This window comes from Choloepus didactylus, chromosome 5 (assembly GCF_015220235.1).
Source record: "Choloepus didactylus isolate mChoDid1 chromosome 5, mChoDid1.pri, whole genome shotgun sequence".
NCBI lineage: Eukaryota > Metazoa > Chordata > Mammalia > Pilosa > Megalonychidae > Choloepus > Choloepus didactylus.
Genome location: NC_051311.1, coordinates 110,200,603 through 110,228,393, shown reverse-complemented (window position 1 = coordinate 110,228,393; position 27,791 = coordinate 110,200,603). Strand labels below are relative to the sequence as shown.

General features: G+C 37.0%; 2 protein-coding genes across 6 annotated transcripts in view; both read left to right on the top strand.

The window, feature by feature from the left end:
- The window catches only part of SAMD9L (sterile alpha motif domain containing 9 like), a 33,975-nt gene extending 25,696 nt beyond the window's left edge, over positions 1–8,279 (top strand). For all 5 annotated transcript variants that reach the window (XM_037836674.1, XM_037836676.1, XM_037836673.1 and 2 more), the window contains one exon: positions 737–8,279. In XM_037836674.1, the coding sequence (XP_037692602.1) occupies positions 758–5,515 (4,758 nt within the window). In that variant the 5' untranslated portion in view covers positions 737–757 and the 3' untranslated portion in view covers positions 5,516–8,279. The remainder of the gene's footprint in view (positions 1–736) is intronic.
- Positions 1–27,791, top strand: part of SAMD9 (sterile alpha motif domain containing 9) — a 68,185-nt gene that overhangs the window by 22,228 nt on the left and 18,166 nt on the right. Inside the window, 2 exon segments of the mRNA XM_037836670.1 lie at positions 23,702–23,790; positions 25,939–26,019. Coding sequence (XP_037692598.1) covers positions 25,941–26,019 — 79 coding nt within the window. The 5' untranslated portion in view covers positions 23,702–23,790; positions 25,939–25,940.

The window sequence follows — 27,791 nt, the reverse complement described above, 5'->3', positions numbered from 1 at the left end:
TATTCAGCTTTTGTATTTCAACCAAGTACATAATTATAGGACCTTCATCAGTCTCAGGTCAATAAATCAGGCTGAGATGGGCTAAACAATAACATGTACTATGTCCCCTACCTAATTTCAGGCAGACCAGGTCCACCTGAACTATAAACAGTCTCTTTTGAGACCTTCTGAGAGCTGCAAGAACTAGCCAACCAAATTGATTATCCTGACATTTTGCCACAAAATCTCCCAAAGTTCCAGCCTGCCTGGCCAAGGAGCTTGTTCCAAAAGATAATAGGTGATGATTTAGCCATTGCTTTGTTACTATGTAGCAAAGATAGCCAGCTTCTTAGCTAGGAATGGGGTTTCCCATTCCTCAACCCACCTTCAGCTAGCCAGTTTCATATTTTAAAGTTTATTTGCAATATTCCGCTATGAGAACCAATATCTGTGTTACTTAAGATTCTGGTTTTAAGTACAAAAACCCAACTTTCACTAAATTAAGCCTAAAATGGAAAATTATTATAAGGATAAAGAGATGTGTCATCCTGGTTAGCAGCTACTTCAGAATCACAGTCACATAGAAAACAAGGGCATTGATTGGGGACTGTAAAACAACTAAAGTATCAAGCAGTTTTAAAAGTCTCTCTCTCTATGTAAGATTATATACATAATTCACTATATAGATGAAATTATATACATAATTCACTATGTGATTTCAATAACATGTAATACTAAATTATTATTTTTCTCCAAGGAAGAAAATTACAGCATCGACATGAGTGAACAAGTAATTCTACCTGAAATTACCAAAGACTGGACCAAAGAACATGTGAAAAAATGGGTAACTGAAGACCTTAAGATTGATGATAGATATGGGCAAATTCTGCTCAATGAGGAAGTGACAGGATTAGTCCTACAAGAGTTAACTGAGAAGGACCTTATAGAAATGGGGCTTCCAAGGGGTCCAGCACTTTTGATAAAACGTATGTGTAACAAATTGAATAACAGTTCTCCTAAAAGTCACAGTCAGGATTCTGGACCATTAGATCATAAAAAGACCCCTAAAAATGAACAACAAAAGAAGCCACCGCAGACAAAAAAAGAAAAGGAAAAATCAGTGTCATCCAATGTTGATCATGTTCTCACTGAGATTGGAGGTGCCAAAGAACAAGAATTGATTCTTAAGAAAGAAAATGCATTAAATGAAGTAGCACCCACTAAAGTAGAAAAAAAGAATAAGCTAAAAACTGAACGACTGACTTGCATGCCATATCCTTTTGATCGGTACCATGAGGGCCAACGTTACACAGAACATTATATACTTCCATCTGAAACAGGAACGCTCAATTTCATTGACCCAATACATGAGTTCAAAGCCCTCACAAATACAGAAATGGCCACAGAAAAGGACATTAAGATGAAATTTAGCAATGAAGTTTTCCGATTTGCATCAGCTTGTATGAATTCACGCACCAACGGCACCATCCATTTTGGAGTCAAGGACAAACCCCATGGAGAAATTGTCGGTGTGACAGTCACCAATAAGGAGGCCTTCATTGACCACTTCAATCTAATGATCAAACAGTATTTTGAAGAAAGTGAGATTTATGAAGCCAAGAAGTGTATTCGGGAGCCAAGATTTGTGGAAGTCCTATTGCAGAACAATACACTATCTGACAGATTTGTCATTGAAGTAGATGTTATTCCAAAACACTCTATATGTAAAGAAAAGTATTTCTACATTAAGATGCAAAATTTTAAAGATGAAACATGGAAACAAAGCCAAGATAGCTCACTGTTTGTGAGAGATGGAGCTAGTTCCAAGGACATCCTGGCCAATGTCAGGCAAAGGGATGCAGATTTCAAAGCATTTATGCAAAATTTCAAGTCATTGGTAGCACGTAGAAAAGAAGCTGAAGAAGAATATAGAGTGACTGCAAGTAAGATAGAGAGTGAAGGACCAAAGCTGGTTAAACTTCTCATAGGAAACAGAGACTCACTAGACAATTCATACTATGACTGGTACATTCTTGTAACAAATAAATGCAATCCAGAACAAATAGAACACTTAGAATTCCTAAAGGAAATTAAATGGTTTGCTGTGCTGGAGTTTGATCCTGATTCTAACAGTAATGGGGTGGTGAATGCCTACCAAGAAAGCCGAGTAGCAAACCTTCATTTTCCAAATCAGTATGAAGATAAGACAACTACCATTAGGGAGAAGATATCTACTCTGAATCTTTACCAGCAGCCCAGCTGGATCTTCTGCAATGGAAGAACAGACCTGGGAAATGAGGCATATAAACCACTAGAACCACATTTATGGCAGAGGGAAAGAGCTTCTGAAGTCAGGAAACTGATTTTATTTCTCACAGATGAAAACATCATGGCAAGAGGGAAATTTCTGGTGGTATTTCTGTTACTCACTTCAGTGGAAAGTCCAGGAGATCCACTCATTGAAACTATCTGTGCTTTCTACCAAGCTCTCAAAGGAATGGAAAATATATTGTGTATATGTGTAAAGTCACAGATTTATCAGCGTTGGAAAGACCTACTACAAACAAGATTGACAATGGGAGATGAATTAACAAACCATAGCATTTCCACTTTAAATTTAAAATTGATAAACAGTACCATCCTTAAACTGAAATCGACTATTCAGTCATCAAGAAGGTTTTTGCCCTCCCGTGGATCTTCTTCTGTTATCCTAAAGAAAAAGGATGAGGAGATCTTGACTGCACTGGAAATCCTCTGTGAAAATGAGTGTAGAGACACAGACATAGAGAAAGATCAATCCAAATTCCTAGAATTTAAGAAATCAAAAGAAGAACACTTTTATCGAGGTGGCAAAGTATCCTGGTGGAACTTCTATTTTTCTTCTGAAAACTATTCTTCAGCTTTTGTCAAAAGGGACAGCTATGAACACCTCAAAGAATTGATAACGTGCTGGGCAGAGTCTCCTAAACCGATCTTTGCAAAAATCATCAATCTTTATCATCATCCAGGCTGTGGAGGGACTACGTTGGCCATGCATGTTCTCTGGGACCTAAAGAAAAAATTTAGATGTGCTGTGTTAAAAAACAAAACAACTGATTTTGCAGAAATTGCAAAACAAGTGACCAATTTGATCACCTATGGTGCAAACAGCCATCTGGATTACATCCCTGTACTTCTCCTTGTGGATGATTTTGAAGAACAGGAAAACATCCTCCTTCTACAGAATGCCATCCATCACATTTTAGCAGAGGAGGGTTTGCAATATGAAAAAACATTTGTAATTATCTTAAACTGCATGAGATCTCAGAATCCTGATGAAAATGCAAAATTATCAGACAGCATTGCACTAAAATACCAACTTTCTTCCAAGGAACAAAGAGCTTTTGAGGCCAAACTAGAGGAAATTGAAAAGCAGCACAAGAACTGTGAAAACTTTTATTCCTTCATGATCTTGAAAAGCAATTTTGATGAAACATACATAGAAAATGTCGTCAGGAACATCCTGAAAGGACTGAGTGTTGGCAGCAAGGAAGCACAGCTCATTTCTTTCTTGGCTCTACTCAACTCTTATGTTACTGACTCTACAATTTCAGTGTCACAGTGTGAAATATTTTTGGGAATAATGAACACTAAGACCCCTTGGGAACCTGAAAGGCTAGAAGACAAGATGAGAACCTACTCTACACTTCTAATAAAAACAGAAGTCCAGGAATATGGAAGATACACAGGTGTGCGTATCATTCACCCTCTGATTGCCATGTGCTGTCTAAAAGAACTGGAAAAAAGCTACCACTTGGATAAAAGTCAGATTGCCTTGAATATATTACAGGAGAATTTATTCTATGTTTCTGGAATGGGCAGAGACAAATTTCTCCATGATGTACAAACACTTCTGCTTACGAGACAGCGCAAGGAGTATGGAGATGAAACAGACACTTTGTTTTCCCCAATGATTGAAACTTTACAGAACAAAGACATTGAAAAGGTCTTGACTGTAGGAAGTACTCGATTCCCACAAAATGCATTCATCTGCCAAGCCTTAGCAAGACATTTCTATATTAAAGAAAAGAACTTTAACACTGCTCTTGATTGGGCAAATCAGGCCAAAAGGATAGCACCTAAAAATTCCTATATCTCTGATACACTTGGTCAGGTCTACAAAAGTAAAATAAAATGGTGGCTTGATGAAAACAAAAACTCTAAGGACATCACTGTTAATGATCTAACACATTTACTAGATGCAGCTGAAAAAGCCTCAAGAGCTTTCAAAGAGTCCCAACAGCAAACTGAGAGTAAAAAGTATGAAACAGAAGCCTGGTCACCACAGAAGTCCCAAAGAAAATATGACATGTACAATACAGCTGGCTTCTTGGGTGAAATAGAAGTTGGTCTTTACACTATCCAGATTCTTCAGCTCACTCCATTTTTCCACAAAGACAATGAATTATCCAAAAAACCTATGGTACAATTTTTATCAGGAGAGGGGAATATTTCTGCTCATCCAAAAAATGAATATTTTTTGGCTCTTAAGAATTTCACATCCCACCTACAAAACTTACACTCGGATTTGAAAAGATGCTTTGACTTTTTTGTTGATTATATGGTTCTTCTGAAAACAAGGAATATCCAAAAAGAAATGGCAGAAGTCATACTAAGCAAGAAAGTCAGTCGCTGTTTCAGGAAATACACGGAACTTTTCTGCCACTCGGATTCAGATCCATTACAAAGCAAAGACAGTCCGTTACTCCAGGAGGAGAATTGCAGAAAAAGTCTAGAAGCTTTGAGGGCAGATAGGTTTTCTGGACTCCTAGAATATCTTAATCCAAAGCACAAAGAGGCTGCAGCCATAATGGAAAATATAGTGAACAAATACATCTTCCTATTACAGCAAAATCCACATAAAAGGCTGACAAATGAGAAACAAAATTTCATTTTGGCAAATATTATTCTCAGTTGTCTAAAACCCAACTCCAAGTCCATTCAACCACTTAACACATTGAAAAAACAGCTCCGAGAAGTCTTGCAACTTGTGGGACTAAATCACCCATTTTCATATCCATATTTCTTAGCCTGCCTGTTGTTCTGGCCAGAAAATCAAGAGCTAGATCAAGATTCCACACTAATGGAAAAGTATGTTTTGTCCTTAAATCGATCCTTCAGGGGACAGTACAAGCGCATGTGCCGGTCCAAGCAGGCAAGCACACTTTTCTATCTAGGGAACAGGAGGGGTCTCAACAGTTTTGTTCATAAGGCTGAGATAGAGCAGTACTTCAGTAAAGTACAAAATACAAATTCACTATGGCAGAGTGGAGATGTGTGGAAAAAAAAAGAAGTCAAAGACCTCCTGCGTCGTCTAATTGGTCAGGCTGAAGGCAAGCTGATCTCTATAGAATATGGAACAGAGGTAAAAATAAAAATACCAGTGATATCTGTTTATTCAGGTCCACTCAGAAGTGGTAGGAACATAGAACGAGTTTCCTTCTACCTAGGATTTTCCATTGAAGGCCCTCTGGCATATGATATAGAAGTAATTTAAGAAGCTATATTAGTTCAAATACATTTATTTGTATCTCTCTCTGACATTATCCCTTCTCTTTATTGCCATAGCATTTTGCTGACATTCTGATCATTTTGCTTTTTTCTCTCTGATTGAATTATAAACCTTTTCAGGGCACAAAATGTATATATACACAGAGCCTGGCACACAGTAGAATAAATCAGTTAATATTAATATACATTTCAGACTAATGTTTAATAAAGTTTCGATTGGTATCCATTAGTCATACCATAAGTAATTATAGGTCAATAAAGTCTGTTTAAATTCTATCTACTCTTATGAATTTTCTGAATTATTTCTTCACTGTGAAAGTAGAAATTTAAATAGGATGAATGTGGAAGAGAAAGCACCTCCTCAGCTTATTGAACTCAAACTCAGAGATCCACACCAGAGTGCCTCTTATCTCATCTAGGTATCAAAAATACTTATGTAGAAGGTACATATTTGTACCACACCCCCACTTACCCTTCTCCTAAACATACACAATTCTTTCAACCCCTTGGCTATCTCCCAATTCATTACTTGAGGGGAAAGAGAGAAGAAAGAAAATAAAGCAAAACAATTCTTGCCTTTTGAGATTCAAAAAATTAGGCTCAGTCAAAGATAAAAAGATTTTCAAGAACTCTTGAGGAGTAACAGCACACACACACACACACTCTCTCTCTCTCACACACTCACATACACAATAATGATTCCCTTGGATGGGTTTGGAAAGAACGAGAGTGGAAGAAGAGACAACTTAGACACTAGTGCTTCCTCAAGAAGAGGTCCTTATAACCTCTCACTCTAGCCTAAACCTTGAGGTTGGGGCAGGGGCAGGGGCAGGAAAGACATGCTGAAACCTCAGGTATGTTTGGGAGGTCCAAAAGCAGAGTAAACTCATGCCTCACCTCCCAGAAAGAGCTCAGGTCAATGGTGGTTCCATAATGCAGCTCAGAGAAGTGGAGCAGAAGCACTGTGCAGCGTGTTCAGGCAGATGGGTCTTTCTGTAAGGTGGGAAGGAAAGGCAGAACAGAATGTGTCTTGTGTTCCCTGAGAGTGGCACAGAAGTGAAGAAGCCTTAGTCATCCCCACCAAGTTTTCCACAGCCACAGAGTAATGTGGGATCAGGCAAATATTTCCTCTGTGCCTAAGATGTATAAAAGTGGCTAAGAGAGAGAGAGAGACAACCCTGGAGCTAACTAGGGATAAAAGGAGTGATAATCCCACCATCAACAATCAGATGAGATAATGTACATCTCTGTTGATGCCAGCAAGGACAGAGGAAGACCACCTACCAACCACAGGTTGTGTGAGCCCCTCTGAACTTAGATGTAATTCAGAAGAAATAAAAGCTGACATTGAATTGGCTGAGATTTAATTTTAGGAACCTGGCTGAATGGAGCTTACAACAGAAATTAGGTTCATCTGAGTTTGTGAATGAGCTTTGTGGGTTTTAGGCCAATAATATTAACTTCCATTTTTATAATACATCACATGCCACTGCTTTGAAAAGCAATAGTTAACTGTCCCAACCGTTTCTGTCCTCACTAAACAGTGTGGCAGACACTACCAGTCGCCTACCCTATTTCCATTCTCCCCTCTTCCTTATTGATAAAACTCAGTGTTTGTTCATGGCAGTAATGTGCTCAATTGAAAAACTATTCTCCAGTCTTTAGTATTTGGTTATGGTGGCCATGTAGCACAGTTCTAGCCAATAGGATGTAAGCAGAAGATTGCTGAGACTTTCTAGGTAAGTTTTGCTTTCTTGATTTAGATACCCCTCCTTCCTCCTCATTGCTGCTGCTTTCTTTCTACCTGGAAACAGAAAAGAAACTGGAACCATTTTCCAACCAGGAGGTAACCATGAGGTAAGAGTCAAAGCCAGAAATTGTGGAGTCAAAAAAGAAAAAATCTGAGACAAGAATAAGATCTTAGAGTCCTGGAATGTCTTCTGTTTTGATATGAGGCAAAATGAATCATGTTTGTTTAAACCACTGTGGTAAGGTTTCTGTTACATGCACCTGTACATAATTCCTAACTGATACAAATGGTACAGCAACCACAAGTGACCAAGTGACAGTCACATGCCGATTCTACTCTTGTCAATCTTTCATTACATTAGCCTCAGCATCAAGATAAATAAAGGATAAAGAAAGGGCTCCATTTTATATTTATTGAATTATGCCAAGTATAAACTAACCGTACCAACTGCAGAGACAATATTCTTAAATAACTGAAATCTCAATGACTCTAAAAAAAGCAGTAAGTTTCCTAGACCTGATTTAAGTTTCCTTTCCTAGACCTGAATTAAAGAAATAAAATGAGTTACAAAAATAGTTGAAACTTTATCCTCCTTTGTTTCACGAATACCTGATTTGAAGGTGGGAAGAGGTGCTTTTGACTATTAAGTCAAACCACAAAAGAAACAGAACTGAATAATGCCATTCCAGGAAATTATCTTGGCTATGAGTTTTGTGTACTTTTTAAAGACTAACTAAAGGATCAAAAGTCTTCTCCATCATCTATTCAAGTAGTCACTTATCATACGTCCACACCTGGGTCTTCTTGGACCCTTTGTCTCTTATGAGACAACAGGAAAGGGGAGCAGTAAGGCAGCTCCTAGAGAAAACAGCAAGTCTGCCACAGTGTCCTGCCAGACCCTCATGATGAAAATCAGCAATCCAGATCTTTTTACTTTGCCACACTTCTACAGTTGTACTCATTTCCTATTATAGTCAATAAACATCATTTTGTCCCTAAATTATAATGATTATAATTTATCATTTATAAATTGTGGCTCTTTCTATTTCTTCATTGTCATCAACCATTTCTACAGATCCTCACAGAATATTATATCCTTCAAAGTCTCTGTATTCCCTTATTTTCCTTTATTTCTTAGCATTAAAGTTTTTCTTGCATTCTTTATATAGACCTTATTATCTAATACACTACAACAGCACCCCTACCAGCCAACAACCATAACCTTGCCAATTCTATGAGATGATACAACCCAGTATATACACTATAGGATGAAACCTATTCTGTGATACATATGTAGTAGGTATCCTTATCTCTGATCCTTATCTCTGCATTGTGTTATATGAAAAGATTACAAACATGTACTCAGAAAAAAAAAACCACCTTAAATCGAATCAAACTTTGCAAGTAAGTTTTAGACCACCTGCTTAAAGGAAAAATAATGTGCATGATGATCTAATAAGTTCTTTTTACATAAAATTTTTTAAATCCCCAAACTGACCCATCCCTGGGATCCAGGATCTCTCTGTACAGAAAATTGGCCCAGACACAAGCTTGTAGACTGAATAACTCCTTCTCCGTGGCATATTCAATTCTAATCTGTTACCAGAGGACCCCCTCTTCAGTTGTGGAGGTCTTCCTGGGGCCACTAGGGTAATAAAGTGAAGAGAGGCTCACCTATCTGGCAACATTGTAGAATGCTAACTTGACCAAATTCTTCCTGCATCATCTGAATAAGGAAGATGAGTCTGAAACATAGCTTTAAAGAATATGCTGTCACAAACACTCATATTGGCCAACACCCTCTTTGCAATAACTTTCAACACTATCCAAAATGAACATACCACTTATGTAGAAGATCAAGAATTCATCTCTAACTCTTCTCTAATTAGAAAAGGAAAATATATAATGTTCTAAAATCAAGGGTAGTGCAGAACCGGTCCAAGTTGAAGTAACAAGGTCCTGATTCACTCTTCCACCTGAAACAACCAAATAAGTAAATAAGTAAACTAACTGACTACAAAACTATATATAAGAAACAGATATAGATGATATATATAGATACAGATGATAAACTAGAGAAAGAGATAGAGATATGAAACAATGGATTTCCAGATATTGGACATCACCAGACAATGAAGGGCAGTGATTCCTGAGAAATCAGAGAAAGGCAAACTGATCCTTACTATTACCTCAGCTTACTGCCTTGAGAGATTTTGAGGCCATGTCAAAGGAAAGGGAGGAACTCATGCAGAGCACAGTAGGCTCCCTGAGTTAAAGAGGCAATGCTGAGGATCCAGAGAGATGAAGATGGTTAGAGTTATCAAGGAAGAATACTGGAGAGGAAAGAGTTGCACAGAAAGAGAATTCCAGTGACATGCAGAGGGTTTCCCTAAACATTCTGCAGAGTAGTGGTCAGTAGATGAATCACTAAAATAACAAAGCAAAGAGTTACATCTGAGAATCCAAAGAATCATTTTTAAAAAATGACTCAATTAATCCAAAAAAAAAAAAAAAAAGTAAAAAGTCGGAAAAAGAGGGAAAATATAACAAAGAATGGGTGGGAAAGAAAGAAAATAGCAATCCAACCAATATCAATAATTACATTAATTATAAATGGTCTAAACACCCCAATGAAAAGGCAGAGATTTCCAGATTAAATTAACAGGCAAGACCAAACCATATGCTACCTACAAGAAACCCACTCTAAATAAGAAGACACAAATAGATTAACAGCAAAATGATGGGGAAAAGTTATATCATACTAACATAATGAAAAGAAAGGTGGAGTGTCTATACTAATATTAGACAAAGTCAATTTTAGAGCAAAGAATATTCTAAGAAATAAGGTCATTTCAGAGTGATAAAGGAATCAATTCATCAAAAGGTCATAACAGTTTATGCGACTAACAAAAGAGTTTCAAAACACATGAAGCAAAATGGATAGAAACACAAGAAGAAATAGGGACATTCTGCAATATAGTCTGAAATTTCAATAGCCCTCTTTAAATAATTGATAGAACAAGAGAGAAAATCAGTAAGAATAACTTGAACAACACTATGAACCAAATTAGCCTAATCAACATTAGAGAACACTCTAATAAATAAAGGCAGAATGCACAATCTTTTCCAGTTCACAAGGAACTTTTATCAAGATTGAGCATATTCTTGATATAAAAGAAATCTTAAAAAATTTAAAAGTGATTCAAGTTAAGATGGGATATCACCAACATGGAGACATAAGACATCCACTGAAAAAACATTCCCAGAGATTCAGCAATAAAAAGACAAATCACATCTTGCTTAGAAATCTGGAGAATGGTAGAGACCGAAGAAACACTCCAAAAATGCTGAATCAAAGAAAAAGAAAAATATCAGGTAGGGAACTTCTGTCTTGTATTACTAGTCCTCCTCCCTCTCCCTTATTCAACCCCATGCAGCTTTGGGGTTGATGAGAATCAGTGGCCTGGATCCCTCCCACCAGGTACAAAGACTATAAAACCACTCACAGCAATGAATTAGAACCACATGCATATTGAGGCACAAGGACCCAGGGTGGAACACAAGCTGCTGAGGAATGGTTCATAGAAAAGGACCCCCAGGAGAAGAGAGAGAAGGGGGTGGTGGTGGAGACTGTAGTAGTGGTGCACTCACTCAATCCAGTTACTGTCAATTGGACAACCTAAATGCAAAACCAAGGACCCACTCTCCTGGATTGACCCCATCTAGCTCCCCAGGACAGGACACCTAACAGGGAAGAAACAAGAGGCAGAAATTCTCAAAAAGAAAAAAAAGAGGAGATTAAACTTAAATGCTGTAAGGCAGGAGAACTGAAAAGTGTAAGGAAAATGAGGCACTGAGTAAGGAAGAAAATTTAAACAAATCATAGGAGCTGGGGGGAAAATTCTGCAAAAAAAACCAAACAGAAGATATCAAGATTCCAGGAAAAGGAAAAGAGGAAAGGAAGCTTTCTTGTGGAGATGAAACAATTACACAAAAAGTGCAAACTTAAAAATTGTACCACAATATCCAGGGGAAGAATCAGATGAAGAGCTGAGAAAACATGATCAGTTAAACTTGGGCTATGCTAAAGGTGTAGAATAAGTTGGACTAAATATCAAAGAAGAGCCTTAACACAAAGCCAGTCAACAATAAAAATCAGACAAGAGGAGAAACTGACCTTCATAGTTAAATCATCAAGACAATCAGACGCCTAGACATTAACAAAAAACTACATGCCATACTAAGAAACAGTAAGATACGGTTAACTCAAGGGAACAAATTAAAACTTCAGAGAAGACTCAGAAATTGGAACAACTAACCAAATATGTTCAAATCAATTCAAGGAGATGAAGGAAAATGTGGCTAAAAACATACAGGATATTAAGAAGACAGTGGGTGAACATAAAGAAGAATTTGAAAGTATAAAAAGAAACAAAACAGATTATGGGGATGAGAGTCACAATATTAAAAATTAAGAATACACTAGAGGCATACAATGGGAGATTTAAACAGGCAGAAGAAAGAATCAGCAAACTAGAAGACAAGACGGTTGCTGCAAAGGAGAGGCTAGGCCTCCCTATAATTGTGCCTAAGAGCCTCCTCCCAAATGCCTCTTTGTTGCTCAGATGTGGCCCTCTCTCTCTACCTAAGTCAACTTGAAAGGTGAAATCACTGCCCTCCCCACTACATGCGATTAGACACCCAGGGGAGTGAATCTCCCTGGCAATGTGGAATATGACTCCCAGGGAGGAATGTAGACCTGGCATCGTGGGACGGAGAACACCTTCTTGACCAAAAGGGGGATGTGAAAGGAAATGAAATAAGCTTCAGTGGCAGAGAGATTCCAAAAGGAGCCGAGAGGTCACTCTGGTGGGCACTCTTACGCGCAATTTAGACAACCCTTTTTATGTTCTAAAGAATTGGAGTAGCTGGTGGTGGATACCTGAAACTATCAAACTACAACCCAGAACCCATGAATCTTGAAGACAATTGTATAAAAATGTAGCTTATGAGGGGTGACAATGGGATTGGGAAAGCCATAAGGACCACACTCCACTTTGTCTAGTTTATGGATGGATGAGTAGAAAAATAGGGGAAGGAAACAAACAAACAAACAGACAAAGGTACCCAGTGTTCTTTTTTACTTCAATTGCTCTTTTTCACTTTAATTATTATTCTTGTTATTTTTGTGTGTGTGCTAATGAAGGTGTCAGGGATTGATTTAGGTGATGAATGTACAACTATGTAATGGTACTGTGAACAATCGAATGTACGATTTGTTTTGTATGACTGCGTGGTACGTGAATATATCTCAATAAAATGAAGATTAAAAAAAAAGAATACACTAGAGGCATACAATGGGAGATTTAAACAGGCAGAAGAAAGAATCAGCAAACTAGAAGACAAGACTATTGAAATCAAACAGTTGGAAGAATAGACAGAGAAAAGAATAGAATAAAATGAGAAGTGTCTCAGGGAATTGAGTGACAGCATGAATCACACAAACATATGTATCATGAGTGTCCCAAAAGGAGAAGAAAAGACAAAGGGGACAGAAAGAATAGTGGAGGAAATAATGGCAAAAAATTTCCTAACTCTTATGAAAGCCATAAATGTACATGTTCAAGAAGTACAATTTACCCCAAACAGAGTAAATCCTAATAGACCTATTCCAAGACACACACACTAATCAAAATACCAAACGCCAAAGGTAGGAGAGAATTCTGACTGCATTAAGAGAAAAGTGATTCATCACATACAAGGGACATTCAATAAGACTAAGTAATGATTTCTTACCGGAAACCATGGAAGTGAGAAGGCAGTGATATGATACATTTATGGTACTGAAAGAGAAAAACTACAGTTAGAAATTATTTACCTGGAAAAACTGTCCTTCAAAAATGAGGGAGAGTATAACATATTCACAGATAAACAGAAACCAAGATAGTTCATCAACAAGAGACCTACACTACAAGAGTAATTAAAGGTAGTTTTTGGAGGGTAAAAGGAAAAGACAGAGAGAGTGGCTTGGAGTAGTGAGAAGAAATGAAAATTATTAGTACAGGTAACTAAAAGGGTAAATGCAAAACCCAACAGAGCTGTAACCTCAATACACAACTCTACTCTTTAATTCCTATAAGAGTCAGAACACAATTGAACAAGGAAACAGCATATTTCCTGATAATGCACTTGCAAAATGTAAAGGGATAAAATGATACAAAAACAACATAAAGAGAGGAAACAGAGGGATATGAGAGCAGAGAACATGTATGCTATTGAAGTTAACTTGGTATCCCTTCAAATTAGTAGGTTATAGATGTAGGTTGTGTAATATAAACCCCAGGGTAACCATAAAGAAAGCATTTTTTTAAAATTCAGTTTTATTGAGATTTATTCACATACCATACAGTCATCCATGGTGTACAATCAGCTGTTCACAGTACGATCAGATAGCTATGCATTCATCACCCCAATCTCTTTTTGAACATTTTCCTTACACCAGAAAGAATCAGAATAAGAAAAAATAAAATAAAAATAAAAAAGAACAGCCAAATCACCCCCCATCCCACCCTATTTTTCATTTAGGTTTTGTCCCCATTTTCTACTCATCCAGTCATAAACTGGATAAAGGGAGTGCAACCCACAAGGTTTTCACAATCGTACTGTCACCCCTTGTAAGCTACATTGTTTTACAATCACTTCAAGATTCAAGGCTACTGGGTTGGAGTTCGGTAGTTTCAGGTATTTACTTCTAGCTATTCCAATATATTAAGATCTAAAAAGTGTTATCTATATAGTGCATAAGAATGTCCACCAGAGTGACCTCTCGACTCCATTTCAAATCTCTCACCCACCGAAGCTTTACTTCGTTTCATTTCGCATCCCCCTTTTGGTCAAGAAGATGTTCTCAATCCCTCGATACCAGGTCCAGATTCAGGACCTGGAGTCATATCCTGCACTGCCAGGAAGATTTACACCCCTGAAAGTCAGGTCCCACGTAGTGGGGAGGGCAGCGAGATCACTCACCAAGATGACTTAGAGAGAGAGGGCCACATCTGAGCAACAAAGAGGCACTCAGGAGGACACTCTTAGGCACAATTATAAGCAGGTTTAGCTCCTCCTTGCAGCAACCAGCTTCACAGAAGCCAGCCCCAAGACAGAGGGCTCAGCACACCAAGCAGTCAGTCCCCAATGTTTGTGAAAACATCAGCAACAATCGAGGTGAGAAAATCCAACACCTCTGCATCCTCCCCCAGCTCTTCATGGGGGCCCCAAATATATATTTTTATTCTCCACCCAAATTACTTTAAGAAGTGTTACTATTTCATTCTAATCTATACAAGAAAGCATTTTTTAAAATACACATAAACAGAAATGAGAAAGGGATGTCAGATACAATGCAAAAGATCAATTATATAGAACGGGAGTTTGCAATGAAGGAAAAGAGAGACAATTTATAAAGATATGACACGTAAAATCCAAAGGACAAAATGGCTGAAGTAGGTACTGCCTTTACATAGTAACTCTGAATGTTAATGGTTTAAACCCACCCAATCAAGAGACGCAGATTGGCAGAATGGATAAAAAAAGCATGACTCAACCATATGTTGTTTAAAAGAGACTCATCTTAGACCCAAAGATGCAAATAGATTGAAAGTGAATGGTTAGAAAAAGATATTCCAAGTAAATAGTATCCAAAAAAAAGAGCAAGGGTATTATTTTTGGACAAAATAGACTTTAAGTCAAAAGCTGCTGTAAGAGACAAAGAAGGATACTATATATTAATAAAAAGGGACAATCCACCAAGAAGAAATAACAATCATAAACATTTAAGCTTCTAACCATGGTGTTCCAAAATGCATGAGGCAAATACTGGCAAAACTGAAGGGAGAAGTAGACACCTCTACAGTAATAGTTGGAGATGTCAAAACACCACACTTATCAACAGACAGAACATCTAGACAGAAGATCAATAAGGAAACAAAGAACTCGAACAGTGTGATAAATGAACTAGACCTAACAGACATATACAGAACATTGCACACCAAACAGCAGGATATATATTCTCCTCAAGTAAACATGGATCATTCTCCAAGAAATCACATTTCTTTTATTTTTTCAATTGAGATTGTTCACATACCATGCAATTATTGAAAGATCCAAAGTGTACAATCAATTACTCATGGTACTATCCTGCAACTGTGCATCCATCACAATTAAATTTTTTTTTAATTTTTAGAACATTTTCATTACTCCAGAAAAGAAATAAAGACAAAAAAAGGAAATTAAAATCCTCCCATACCCCTAACCACCCCCCTCCATTGTTGTTTCATAGTATTGGTACAGTATATTTGTTATTGTTGTTGAAAGAATGTTAAAATACTACTAACTGTAGTATACCTAGTTTGCAATAGGTATATTTCTCCCTATATGCCCCTCTATTATTAACTTCTAGTTATAGTGTCATATATTTGTTCTAGTTCATGAAAGAGATTTCTAACATTTGTACAGTTAATCATGGATATTGCCCACCACAAGATTCACTGTTTTATATATTCCCAACTTTTAACCTCCAACTTTCCTTCTGGTGACATACGTGACTCTGAGCTTACCCTTTCTACCACATTCACAGACCATTCAGCACTGTTAGTTATTCTCAGATGTGCTACCATCACCTCTGTCCATTTCCAAACAATTAGGTTCAACCTAGTTGAACATTCTGCTCATAATAAGCAACCTCTCCCCATTCTTTAGCCTCATTCTATATCCTGGTAACTTATACTTCATGTCTATGAGTTTACATATTATAATTAGTTCATATCAGTGAGACCCTGCAATATTTGTCCTAATGTGTCTGACTTATTTCACTCAATATAGTGCCCTCAAGGTTTCTTCATCAACCTGTATTTTTTAAAGATGGTTTTGTTCACACACCATACATTCCATCATCAGTAAATAATTGACAGTTCCCTGTATAGTCACATACTTATGGATTCATCATCATCACTACTATCTATATAAGGACATCTCCATTTCTTCCACAAAGGAGGAGGAAGAGTCAAAGTAGATAGAAAGACAAAAGAAAAAGGAAAAGAAAGAGAAAAAACAAGAAAAAAAAAACAACAGCTAGGAAGCAACAAAAGGAAAGACAGAATTAAACTAAAGTAGAATAAAGAATCAGACAACATCACCAATGCCAAGAGTCCCATACCCCTCCCTTATGTCTCCCTCTTATACGCATTTAGCTTTGGTATATTGCCTTTGTTACATCAAAGGAAGCCTAATACAATGTTTCTGTTAACTACAGTCTCTAGTTTGCATTGATTGTATTTTTCCCCAATACCACCCTATTTTTAACACCTTGCAAGGCTGATGTTCATTTGTTCTCCCTCATGTAAAAACTTATTTGTACATTTTATCACAATTTTTGAGCACTCTAGGTTTCACTGAGTTATACAGTCCCAGTCTTTATCTTTCCTCTTTCCTTCTGGTGTCTCACGTGCTCCTAACCTTTCTCTTTCAACCATACTCACAGTCATCTTTGTTCAGTGTACTTACATTGTTGTGCTACCGTCACCCAAAATTGTGTTCCAAACCTCTCACTCCTATCTTTTCCTATCTGACTGTAGTGCTCCCTTTAGTATTTCCTGTAGAGCAAGTATCTTGTTCACAAACTCTGTCATTCTTGCCTCTTTCTGACAATGCAGACTTACTTTCACCTGTTCTTTAGATTCCATTTCCCCTGGCTTCTTTTCTCCATTCACTACTCTCTTTGCTCTCTTTACTTCCCAGCCTGTGCTTTGTGCATGATGTTTTTCTCTCTGTCAAGTAGTCCTGTATTCTCACCCAACACTTTCTTTATGGCTATTCTTATTTGTCCTTCACTCAATTCAAAAGTCATCTCCACCAGGAAGTCTTCCCTGACAATCATAACCCCTGCCTGATTAGATTCCCTCATGGCACCATGTGCCCTCCAATTTCAAGTGCCAGGAATGCCATCCAGAAACTCTTTCCCAGATTTATGTCAGTCCGAACATCCTCAAATAGCATTCTAGGGCTTGGATTTTAAGAGATATTAGCTGCTTATAAAGTAATACATGGTATTTAATATAGATTAAATTTTATATTTAAATTAAAAATGTTTATTTATCCACATTTTTATATCTCTTTATAATGTAAATTAGATATTCCATACTTCTCCAGCTTTAAAACCCAAATTCCTCTTGTCATCAAGATGCTATGCCTTATCGGGGTTCTCTTCACCAGTATTTCTGAGAATCTCTGAGGAATGCTCATATGGTTCAGAAACACATCCCTGTTGCTGGAAGGTGCATCTGCTGCCTTTCTTGCTCCAAACCACTGCTTTCCTCTTCTGCTGTCTACCTGTCCACCTTTTAACAGGCTTCTCTCATGTGGCTGCGCTCCCCAAAATGTTCAGAGACCTGTGCACACAGGCCTGTCTATTGATTCTCCACAACTCAGCTCAGATGGGGTGGGGGAAGAGGGAATGGGAACTTAAGGCTTAAAATGTACAGATTACTATTTGGAATGATGGAAATGTTTTGGTAATGGATGGTAGCAGAACATTGGTGAACATAATTAATAGCACTAAAATATATATCTGAATGTCATTAAAAGGGGAAATTTTAGATTGTATATATGGTAACAGAATAAAACATTTAAAAAAAATCCATGGAACTACACTACACAAACAATGAACCCTAAGTTAAACCATGGACTATAGTTAGAATTATAAAAATGTGCTACCATCAATGGTAACAAATGTTCCATACCACTGCAAGGTGTTGGTAGTGGGGTGGTGTATGGGAATCCTGAATTTCATGCACGATTGTTCTGTAAACCCAACTTCTCTAATAAAGAAAAAAACGATGGGGCTATAATATCTAGCAAGACTTAGATAAAGGCTCAACATGTCATAAAAAAGCTAAAATAAAAGGAGGAAAGGCTGTGAAAAAGCTTTACTTTTGAAGATCAAGGAGCCCATTAAAACGCTTTCCCTTTAAATTCTTAATCTCCCTTCAAAGGTGAATTCATGTGCTACCTACAGAAAAGCAGAAAACTAATGATAGCATTAAGTTACAAATATCCCATTTTTACCACCCATTTCTATGTTTCAAAAATATTGGGATTCAACTTCTGTTTACGGAAGTCCATTAAAAATAAAAATGATAATTAACTGATTAACTTCTTAAAACTTCCTCCCTCATCTCTTTTCTAAAGTTTTAACTGAGGAAACCTGAGTGAAAGTAAAATTTTTTTAAATGATGGATTATTCATTAGTTTTTGATACTATGTGTTCATTCCACTGCATTTTTCAACTCCTTACTCATGAGGGCTCCATGTCCTCATGTTACCTCCAGTGTGTTCAAGGCTCCACCTAATCCATAAATCACCAACCCCACTCACATAGAAAATTAACTCACAGCTAGTGAAGACACAACACAGACCCAGAAGGTCTCACATATGGGAAACAGAGGGAACCAAGACAGCCAGTGAGAAAAGTCCACGCTTAGAGAACAGTCATGCTTGGAACAGGAGCCTGACTCTACCAGTCATCCTCTGAGTTAGTTTGTACGGGTAACTCAGAACCCTAGTTTCTTAATTTGTAAAATGAAGGCATCTGGTAAGGATTAAATTGGATAACACACATAAAGTGCCTGGCATTCAAAACGCTCTTATTAGGGGGCAACTTTGTAAATGTCTTTATTGAGATATAAACCACATACCATAAAATTCACCCATCTAAAGTGCACAAACCAGTAGTTCAGTATATTCTACAGAGTAGTGCAGTCATGATCACCACAATCAAATTTAGAACACTTTCATAATCCCCACTCCCACCCCCAAATAAAAACTCTGTACCCATTAACAATCCTTCCCCATTGCTCCTCAATCTCCCAGCCCCTGGCAACTACTAAATCTAGGGATTTCTGACTCTAGGGATTTGCTTATTATGGATATTTCATATAAATAGAATCATATAATATGTGATCCTTTGGGTCTGGCTTCTCTCCAAAGTTCATTCATGTTGTAGCATGTATCAGGACTTTATTGCTAAGTAATATTTCGTTGTATCAATATACCACTGTTTGTTCAAGGGCAATTTAATTTTTATCAAGCACTAAGTGAATATTGTTTCACTGACGTAAGATGGGTATAATTTACAAAGTTTGCTTAAGCCTTCTTGAATTTAAATAGAAGCTATCTTTATTACTCCATTTCATTCTCGGCTTAAGGGAAATTTTTCATTTTTTCTACAATTAAAGCCCCTTCCTCAGATCATACTAATTTAGTTTTCCCATGTCATATTGCTTACCCCTTTTCCAATACACATCTTCACATGTAGTTATGTTACAAAATATCAGTTTATGTGATTTTACATAAAAACAAAATTTCCCTAGGAGTTGGAAAATTAAGTACCACATTGGAAACAGGAAAAATGAAAAGGTAGAGGAAAACAAAACAGAAATCAAACCATATATTTTTTAGCTCATTACTCATGCTCAAGATAAGCAATGAACTGGAAAAAAAATACACCCTAGGAAGTTCTTCAGACAGTTTGAAATGTTTTCCTTGTTCATTTTTGTTTAGGAAAGCAAATGTTATCCCTTAGTATCAAATATGCATGAAAGATCTAAGAGCCAGAACATTCTGAAACACAGATGATTCTATGGAGCACTGTGAAGTGCAATACCTCATGATGGGGCAGATAAATATGGTCCCTTCAAATCAGCCATTCCCTTATGGAGCAAGCATGCTAGTTGCAATACCAACATTAAATTTACATTTAACTTGGTATCCCTTCAAAGGGATAACTGGTATATTCGTTTGGAAATAAATATCTATGATATGAAATATATACCAAAAGAGGGATTTATAACCGTGTGAATGGTAGTAAAAGTGCAAGAGACTTAACAAAGAGAAATGCAACATGAAATTTTTTAAGAGAAGTCAAAGTTCAAAGTTCTCTGCTTAGAGCAAAATACCCCTTGAGTAAATAAAGCACATTAGCCCTGAGTCTAACCAACCTGTTTTAACATTCTGTGGAATAAAAAACTCTGTTGTGCAAACATGCCCAGTCCCTGTGGGACAGTTGGGCCTGCCCAGAGGGTACAATTGGCAATGTTTTATCTACTGCTCTCAGGTACTAGCCAGCTTGTGAAAGGAGTTGACTCTTTAAGGAGCTTCATGTACAATAGCCTAACACAAAGATTTACTGTGTCTTAAAGAGTACTGCTCCTGGTATAACCAATTTGGGCAAGGGTTTCTTATAAACGCTCATCTATTTGATCCAGCAATTCCATTCTACAGTATTTACCTAAGAAAAATGAAAACATATATCCACAAAAAGGCTTGTACAAAAATAGTCATAGCAAGTTTATTCTTGATAATCAAAAACTGAAACTAAGATGTCCTTCTAAAGGAAAATGGATAAAGAGATCATGGTCTATTTATACGATGCAATACTATTCATCAATAATAGGGTACAAGCTTTTGAAACATTCAACGATGTGTATAGTTCTAACAGATATTTTGTAGAACAAAAGAAGCTAGTCATAAAAGAGTCTATACCATATGATTCCATACATGTAGATGTCTAGATCAGGTAAAACAACTTTAAGGTGAAAAAAATCACAAGAACAATTTTCCCTGGAGGGAGTTAGGAATTCCTGGGAAGGGACGTGCAATAACAGAAATGTTCTGTATCTTGATTGGGGTGAGGTTACTCAGCCTTATCCCTTGTCAAAAGTTTACACTTAATATATGTACATTCCAATTTCACCTCAAGAGAGGTACAGATTAAACAAGAATAGCAGAATGTAAACAAGAGAGCAAGAATAGCAGATTGCTGATAACTGAAGCTGAGTGATGGAGATTCATTGTACTCTTCTGTTTACTTTGTATATGCTTGAAATTCTTAAATAAAAAAATTTTTAACTCATGCTATAAAAGTCTATTTAGCTACATGAGGAAATAAAAACCATATTTTGCTAAGTGGAAAAACAAAATATGTTCTCCACTTCTATCCATAAATGACTGGGAGGCTATAAAACAAAATGTTAACAGCAATTATGTCCAGGAGATGGGATTCAGGTGACTTTTATTTCTGTTTTTTTCTTTTCCTGTGTTGCTTTACAGTGCTTCTGATTTTTAAAATTGAGTATATATTATTTTTTTAATTAGAAAAATAAATCATAAATGTTGCAATTTAAAAAATAACCAAGAACAACAATAAAACCAAAGTATTGGTCCTAATTACTCTGAATCAACAATAAACAGGGAACCTTAGAAAAATCCTGCCTCATGGGCTAAGAGGCTACTTGGACTTGCCATAAGCCAGGTCAATTCTTTCTTCATCTAGGAAGAAGAGGAACACGAATGCAAAGCTTTAGGTGACTCTGTTCCCAAGAGCAATGTTATGTAACAACAAGGGAAAGGAAAGAAAGCATCAGGTGTCCTATAAAGTCTTTCTAGGTTATGACAAAAATTTTCGTGCATGCTACCTTATAATAATTTTATTGCACAATAAAGGAAATGCCCCCTCCTTTATGATGGGTTAAAAGAGAAACATTGACCAGATGGTATCCAGGGAGTTGATTTGGGACAATCCTCTAAAGAAGCTGATCTTCAATGTTTAGAATTTTGAAAAATTCCAAAAACAAGAAGTTAAAAAAAAAACAAAAAACTCATTCCAACAAAATGGCTTAGAAGAGGGCCTAGAAGGGAGAAAGAACTTCCCCTGATCTTTAACAGAGAATTCCCCTCAAACATAGAAAGCCCTCTGGTCAAACAAGTCACATGACATGATTAGTTCATGAGGTTCAGAAGCTTCCTAGAAGTCCAGGGGGCTGAGAGGTAGAGGGGCAGGGGAAACTGACCTACATAACATCAGAATTCAACAGCATAATCCCCTCAAGCAGTGAGACAGAATTGGTTTCTACAGCCTATAGGGAGGCTTCAGGAAATGGTTGGCCCAAGACCTTAATATACAATAGCAGGACTGAGCCAATAGGAGTGTGTGACATAATGAAAAATCCAGGTGGACAGTATATTCAAGTCTAGATTATGCAGTCTCAACCGGAGCAGAGAACTATCCATCTCCAAGGTTTTTGGGAAGCAACAATACTACTCTTTATGTAAAAAGCACAGATATACCTCACTAAATAAACAGATGTGCGGTATACCAGTGGCAATAACGATGAGGTTTTTAAAAAAAAAATGCCTAAAAAGCCTCTTTGAGGGACAATGAGAAGGGAAAAAAGGAGACTGAGAAACATTGGTCTGTGTGGTCAGACAGCCAGTGTGGGAAGAGAGACACAAGGGTGAAGAAAGGGGTTGCCTGGGCTGAAGGTCTAAGAACTGGCACAAGCAAGGCAGGCCCTATCTTCACAGGAAGACTGAGAAGCTAGATCAACAGTGGAATAGAAGCTTAGTATGAGTCGCAGAGCAGAAGCTAACTCATGACCTGGCCCACATGGACAGTGGGACACCCAGCTCAGGGCCAGGAATCCCCTTCTCAGGGTAACTCCCATGAGTAGGTGATGAGTCTAATGGCCAGATCTAGACTCCTTGGCCATCCTCTTTGTTTCAGCAGCTCAGGGTTCAAGAGTATTGGCCTGAAGCCACACTGCCTGTGCTCAAATCTACAGTAACACATACTAATTGTGCAAACTTTAGCCAATCATCTGACCTCTGTATTTCTCCGTTTCTCCAGCTGTAAATGGAGAATAAAAGCATCTACCTCAGGAGACTGTTATGAAGACTAAATAAGTTAACACATGTAAGCACTTAGAACAGTGTCTAGCACATAGTGAGTGCTCAATAAATGTTAGCGCTTGCTGTTAATTCTTTAAATGTTAGTTATTTCTGTCGCTGTCACTCAGGCAGCTTTCTACCTGGCCCTGAGACTAGCCTTAGAATAGATAAAATCCCTGTGCTGAGATCACAGGGATTCATATGCAGAACTAACCTAGAGGCCTTTGACATTTGCAGAGAGCTCAGAGAAGACCCTGAAAGCCATTCCTTTACACTTTAGGAAAACAGATGCACTGTTAGTCTGCCCTTTAAAGCCAGCGAAATTTCAACATAGACCATTCTTCACATGGAGTTTCACAAAACTCTTGATAGCTATAAAAATTGGTGTTCCCAAGGGATGGTTTGACCAGATATTCCACTTTTGTAGCCAAGACAACAGTCTTGAGAGGAAAGGCTCTTCTGTAAACTCCAATCTGGGGAAATGAAAGTAAAAACAAGTCTGCACATTTCCTTCCCTCAACTTCCAGTAACCTGCACACTTATTTCTGAGACACACCCTGTTACTTCTGAGCCAACAGCAGCTCTCACTGAGATACAAGCAGAGTACAATCAGAACAAAGAAAGCATTTCTCTTCGCCATTCTAGGAGGAAGGAAAGAGACATCAAATGTTTTCTGCACTGAAATACATGGTTTCCTCCTTATTTATATAGAAGAAATTTGCAAGACAGCCTGAGTAAGTACGGTATTATTAATATTATCATTACTATCTATAGCACGATTTTACTGAATAGGAAGAAATCTACTTTCCCATATTTACAATTAGAAAGTTGAAATATATTCCAAAACAAAAAGTAATTTCTAAGCCTGGAAATAACAGCCTATTTGTTGCAGTGACAGAAGTCTGCTTTATATTAGTTGAAAAATGAATTGTAACATTCCATAAAAGATGGAACTGAATTATACAGGCATTTTTATTGATGAAATCCTAAAGGCATTAGCAGCATTTTCAGAAAATTTAAAGGTATACTTTACATTTATTAAAGATACTCTCTACCATCTACTTTAAGGAACAGGGAGGTTCCAGAAAATGAAACTGTCTGGTAGCTTCTCAAATATTAGCATCAGATCGAGGATAGATACATGATCGATAGATAATAGAAAGACACATAGATAGATAGATAGATAGATAGATAGACAGACAGACTACTATAGGAAGTCCTTAGAATTATGGCAGATTTATGTTTTTATGTTCCTCATAAAGATCTTGTGTTTATGTCTAATTTCTCCCCAACAAGGAACAAAGTAATGCAAGGGGATGGGGTCTATTCAGGCCCTGCCCCACCACCCCAATCCCCACACTTAGATGGTGGGTGCGTAGTGTCATCTATATATTTTTACATGCATATGTTATGCAGCACATTCATAAATTAAATAATCTGTCTAATTCACCACTCAGTCTCATAATCTGATTTGTATTATATTCCTAAGGGCCAATGACTGAGTTTGTATGGCCCTGAGAGGCTCTGGCTGATGGAAGAAGTCATGTAGACCCCAGAAAAAGTATACAGTAGTTCAGAGCAAGAGAAGGGGCTTGAGAACCGTAGGTACAAGACTTCAGGAACCAGAGCACAGGAAGTAGCAGCCTGCTCAGGGTGTATCCTGCTTTATATATTATAAAAGAATGGATGTAACAGAAGTGAGTAGTAGATGGAGTAGATGGGTCTTCACAGATGGTTACATAAAAATGACTTGGATAGGAGAGTTACTAGAAGAGGGTGGTGTTAGGTTTTAGGCAATTATTAACTCAGTGAAAATCAACAGAGATGTGAAAACAAAAAACCAACCTCATAATTCGAGGTTGCAAAAATAACTGTCTAGTAAAACTTTAAGACCTCAGATGCACAGAACTGAATTAATCATAGCCCTTGATTAATAACACACCACCATCTTTGTTCCATGCATGGACCACTTTCATTTTATTCATTTGTTTGTTTATTTTTTCATGTATTTTGGAGGAGTTATTGATTTTTTAAATGAGGTAAATTTACATAAAATAAACAAATCTTAAGAGTTTGTTTATGTATACATAATTTTATATATGTATTCATCAGTGTAAACACTAACCAGATCAGGATATAAAACATTTTTATCACTCCAGAAGTTCCCTTTGTTCCCCTTCCCAGAACATATTCCCAACCCCAGCCACTGAGAGGTAAACACTATTATGAATTCTGTTACAATATATTAATTTTGCCTGATCTTAAACTTCATATAAAAGGAATCATACAATATATATATTCTATTATGCCTGGTATCTTTCACTCAACATTATAACTGTGAGATTCATCCATGTTGTTGCCCTATCAGTACTTTAATCTTTTTCGTGATAATTACTGGGTCACAGGGTAGGTATGCATTTAACTTTATAAGAAACTGTCAAATAGTTCCTCAAAGTGGAAGAAACATCTTGCCTTTCCACCAGCAATGTGTAGGAGTTTCATTTACTCCCCATCTTTGGCAACATTTGGTATTGGCAGTCTTTAAATTTAGCCATTCTGGTAGGTGTGTAGTGTCATCTCATTGTAGTTTTACTTTGTATTTCCCTGATGGCTAAAGATTTGGGAGCTCTTCCAGATCCCAATTCATTACATCCACCCAAGCAACTGTAAAAAGCCCCACTGGTTTCTCTTCCTCTCTGTTTAGCCAAGTTTGGTCCTCAGCCCCGGCCTAGTATAAGCAAATACCCTAAAGCTTATTAGGAAGGGATCTTCTCTCTCTGAAACTTTAAACCATCAAGATCTTGTCAGCTCTACAACTCTATGATGACTTTAAAAAATAAAAGTTTTGCAATGTATTTGATTTTTCCTGGTTGTTGCTTTAGGCATGTTGGTGGCTTGTTGCAACCTACCACATAACACTGTGAAGTGGGACAATTTCCACTTCTTCTCAAGTCCATTTTTTGGTAAGTGATACTTTTCAATGAATTTGTTCACTTCACCTTCATTTTCAAATGTATTCATGTAAAATTGATTGCAATATCTGCATACCCTTTTAGCTTTTACTGCTTCTGATATTGTCTATTTGTGCCATCTCTCTCTTTTATCTCCCAGTTAATCTTTCCACAGATGTGTCAATTTCATTACTCTTTATCAAGAAGTTGTTTTGGGCTTTGCTGATCCTTTCTATTGTAACTTTGTTTTCCATTTTATTGATTTCTGTTTTTATCTTCCTTTTCTCCTTTCCAATTACTTTGGGTTTATTCTGTATTTTTTTTTCTTTGAATTTCTTAAATTGGCATTTAGTTTATAGTTTTTAGTCTTTCTTCTATTTTTATAAAAGCATTTAAAGCTATAAATATCTCCCCAAGTATTGCTTACACTGTGTCCCACAAGTTTTGATATGTAGCATATTCATTACTATTCAGTTCTAAATATTTTTCTTCCTATTTATATGATATCACATTATTCTATTTTCTGCTTAAACTTTTTATTTTGAGATAATTGTTGATTCACATGCAGTTGTAAGAAATAATGAGAGATACTGTGTACAAATTTTTATCATATTTTTTATTGTAGAATATCACATATATACATAAAGGTGATAGCTTTCCAAGTGCAATTTAACAAATAGAGAGCAAATTTCAAGGAATATTATAGGTTACAATTCCACAGTTTCAGTTATTTCCTTATTATGAAATACAACATAAATACAAAAAAGTAATATCTTTCAAAGTATGATTTAACAAGTAGATATACAGGAAATTTCCAAAGTTATCATGAGTTATAGTACCACTATTTCAGTTATTTCCTTATTGTGAAATATAACATATATACAAAAAGGTATACATTTCAACTTAGAATTTAACAAGTAGCTATAGAGCAAATTTCAAAGGATGCTATGGGTTACAGTTCCACCATTTCAGTTCTTTCCTTCTAACTATTCTAATACCCTAGCAACTAAGAAAAGAAAATTATATAAAGATTCAGTACTCATAATCTTTGTTAAATTCCATCTTGTCTGTTGCTACCCCTTTGTCTAGTTTAATCACTTTCCCAATCTTCAGGGATGTCTAGGCAGTGACCACCCTAACCTGTTCATGTGGAAAAGTGATGTCGAGATTATGGGAAAAGGGGACACATCTAGTTGACATTCTTGAAGAGGCTATTGCCTCTGGTTTTGGGGACTTAGCTGGCATAGGAGCACTTTGAAGGATTTAAGTTTCTGATGAATAAACTTAGTGAATGAAAATTTTATAGAATGTCAGACAGGGATCTGGGTATTCTTTAAGGTTTTGGGGACTACTGTTGACTTGGGCTTATCATACTGTGGTCATTTGGCATATATAGGTGAAGCTGCATAGGAGTAACCTCCAGGACAGACTCTTGGCTCTATTTGAATTATCTTAGCCAGTAAAACCTTATTTTGTTGCCTTTTTACCCCCTTTTGGTCAAAAAGGCATTCTCAATCCCTATATGCCAGGGTCAAGCTCATTCCTGGGATCCATGTCGAAAGTCTCCAGGAAGGGTCATTCATCTTGGACCCATCCCATGTCGGGGGCAGGGTAATGAATTTATTTGCAGAGTTGGGCTTAGAGAGATAAAGTTCACATTTGAGCAACAAAAGAGGTTCTCTGGAGGTGCTCCTAGGCATAATTACAGGTGGGCTTAGCCTCCTCTTTACAGTCCTAAGTTTCACCCAAGAAGCCTCAATATTGAGGGCTAGACTTATAAAATA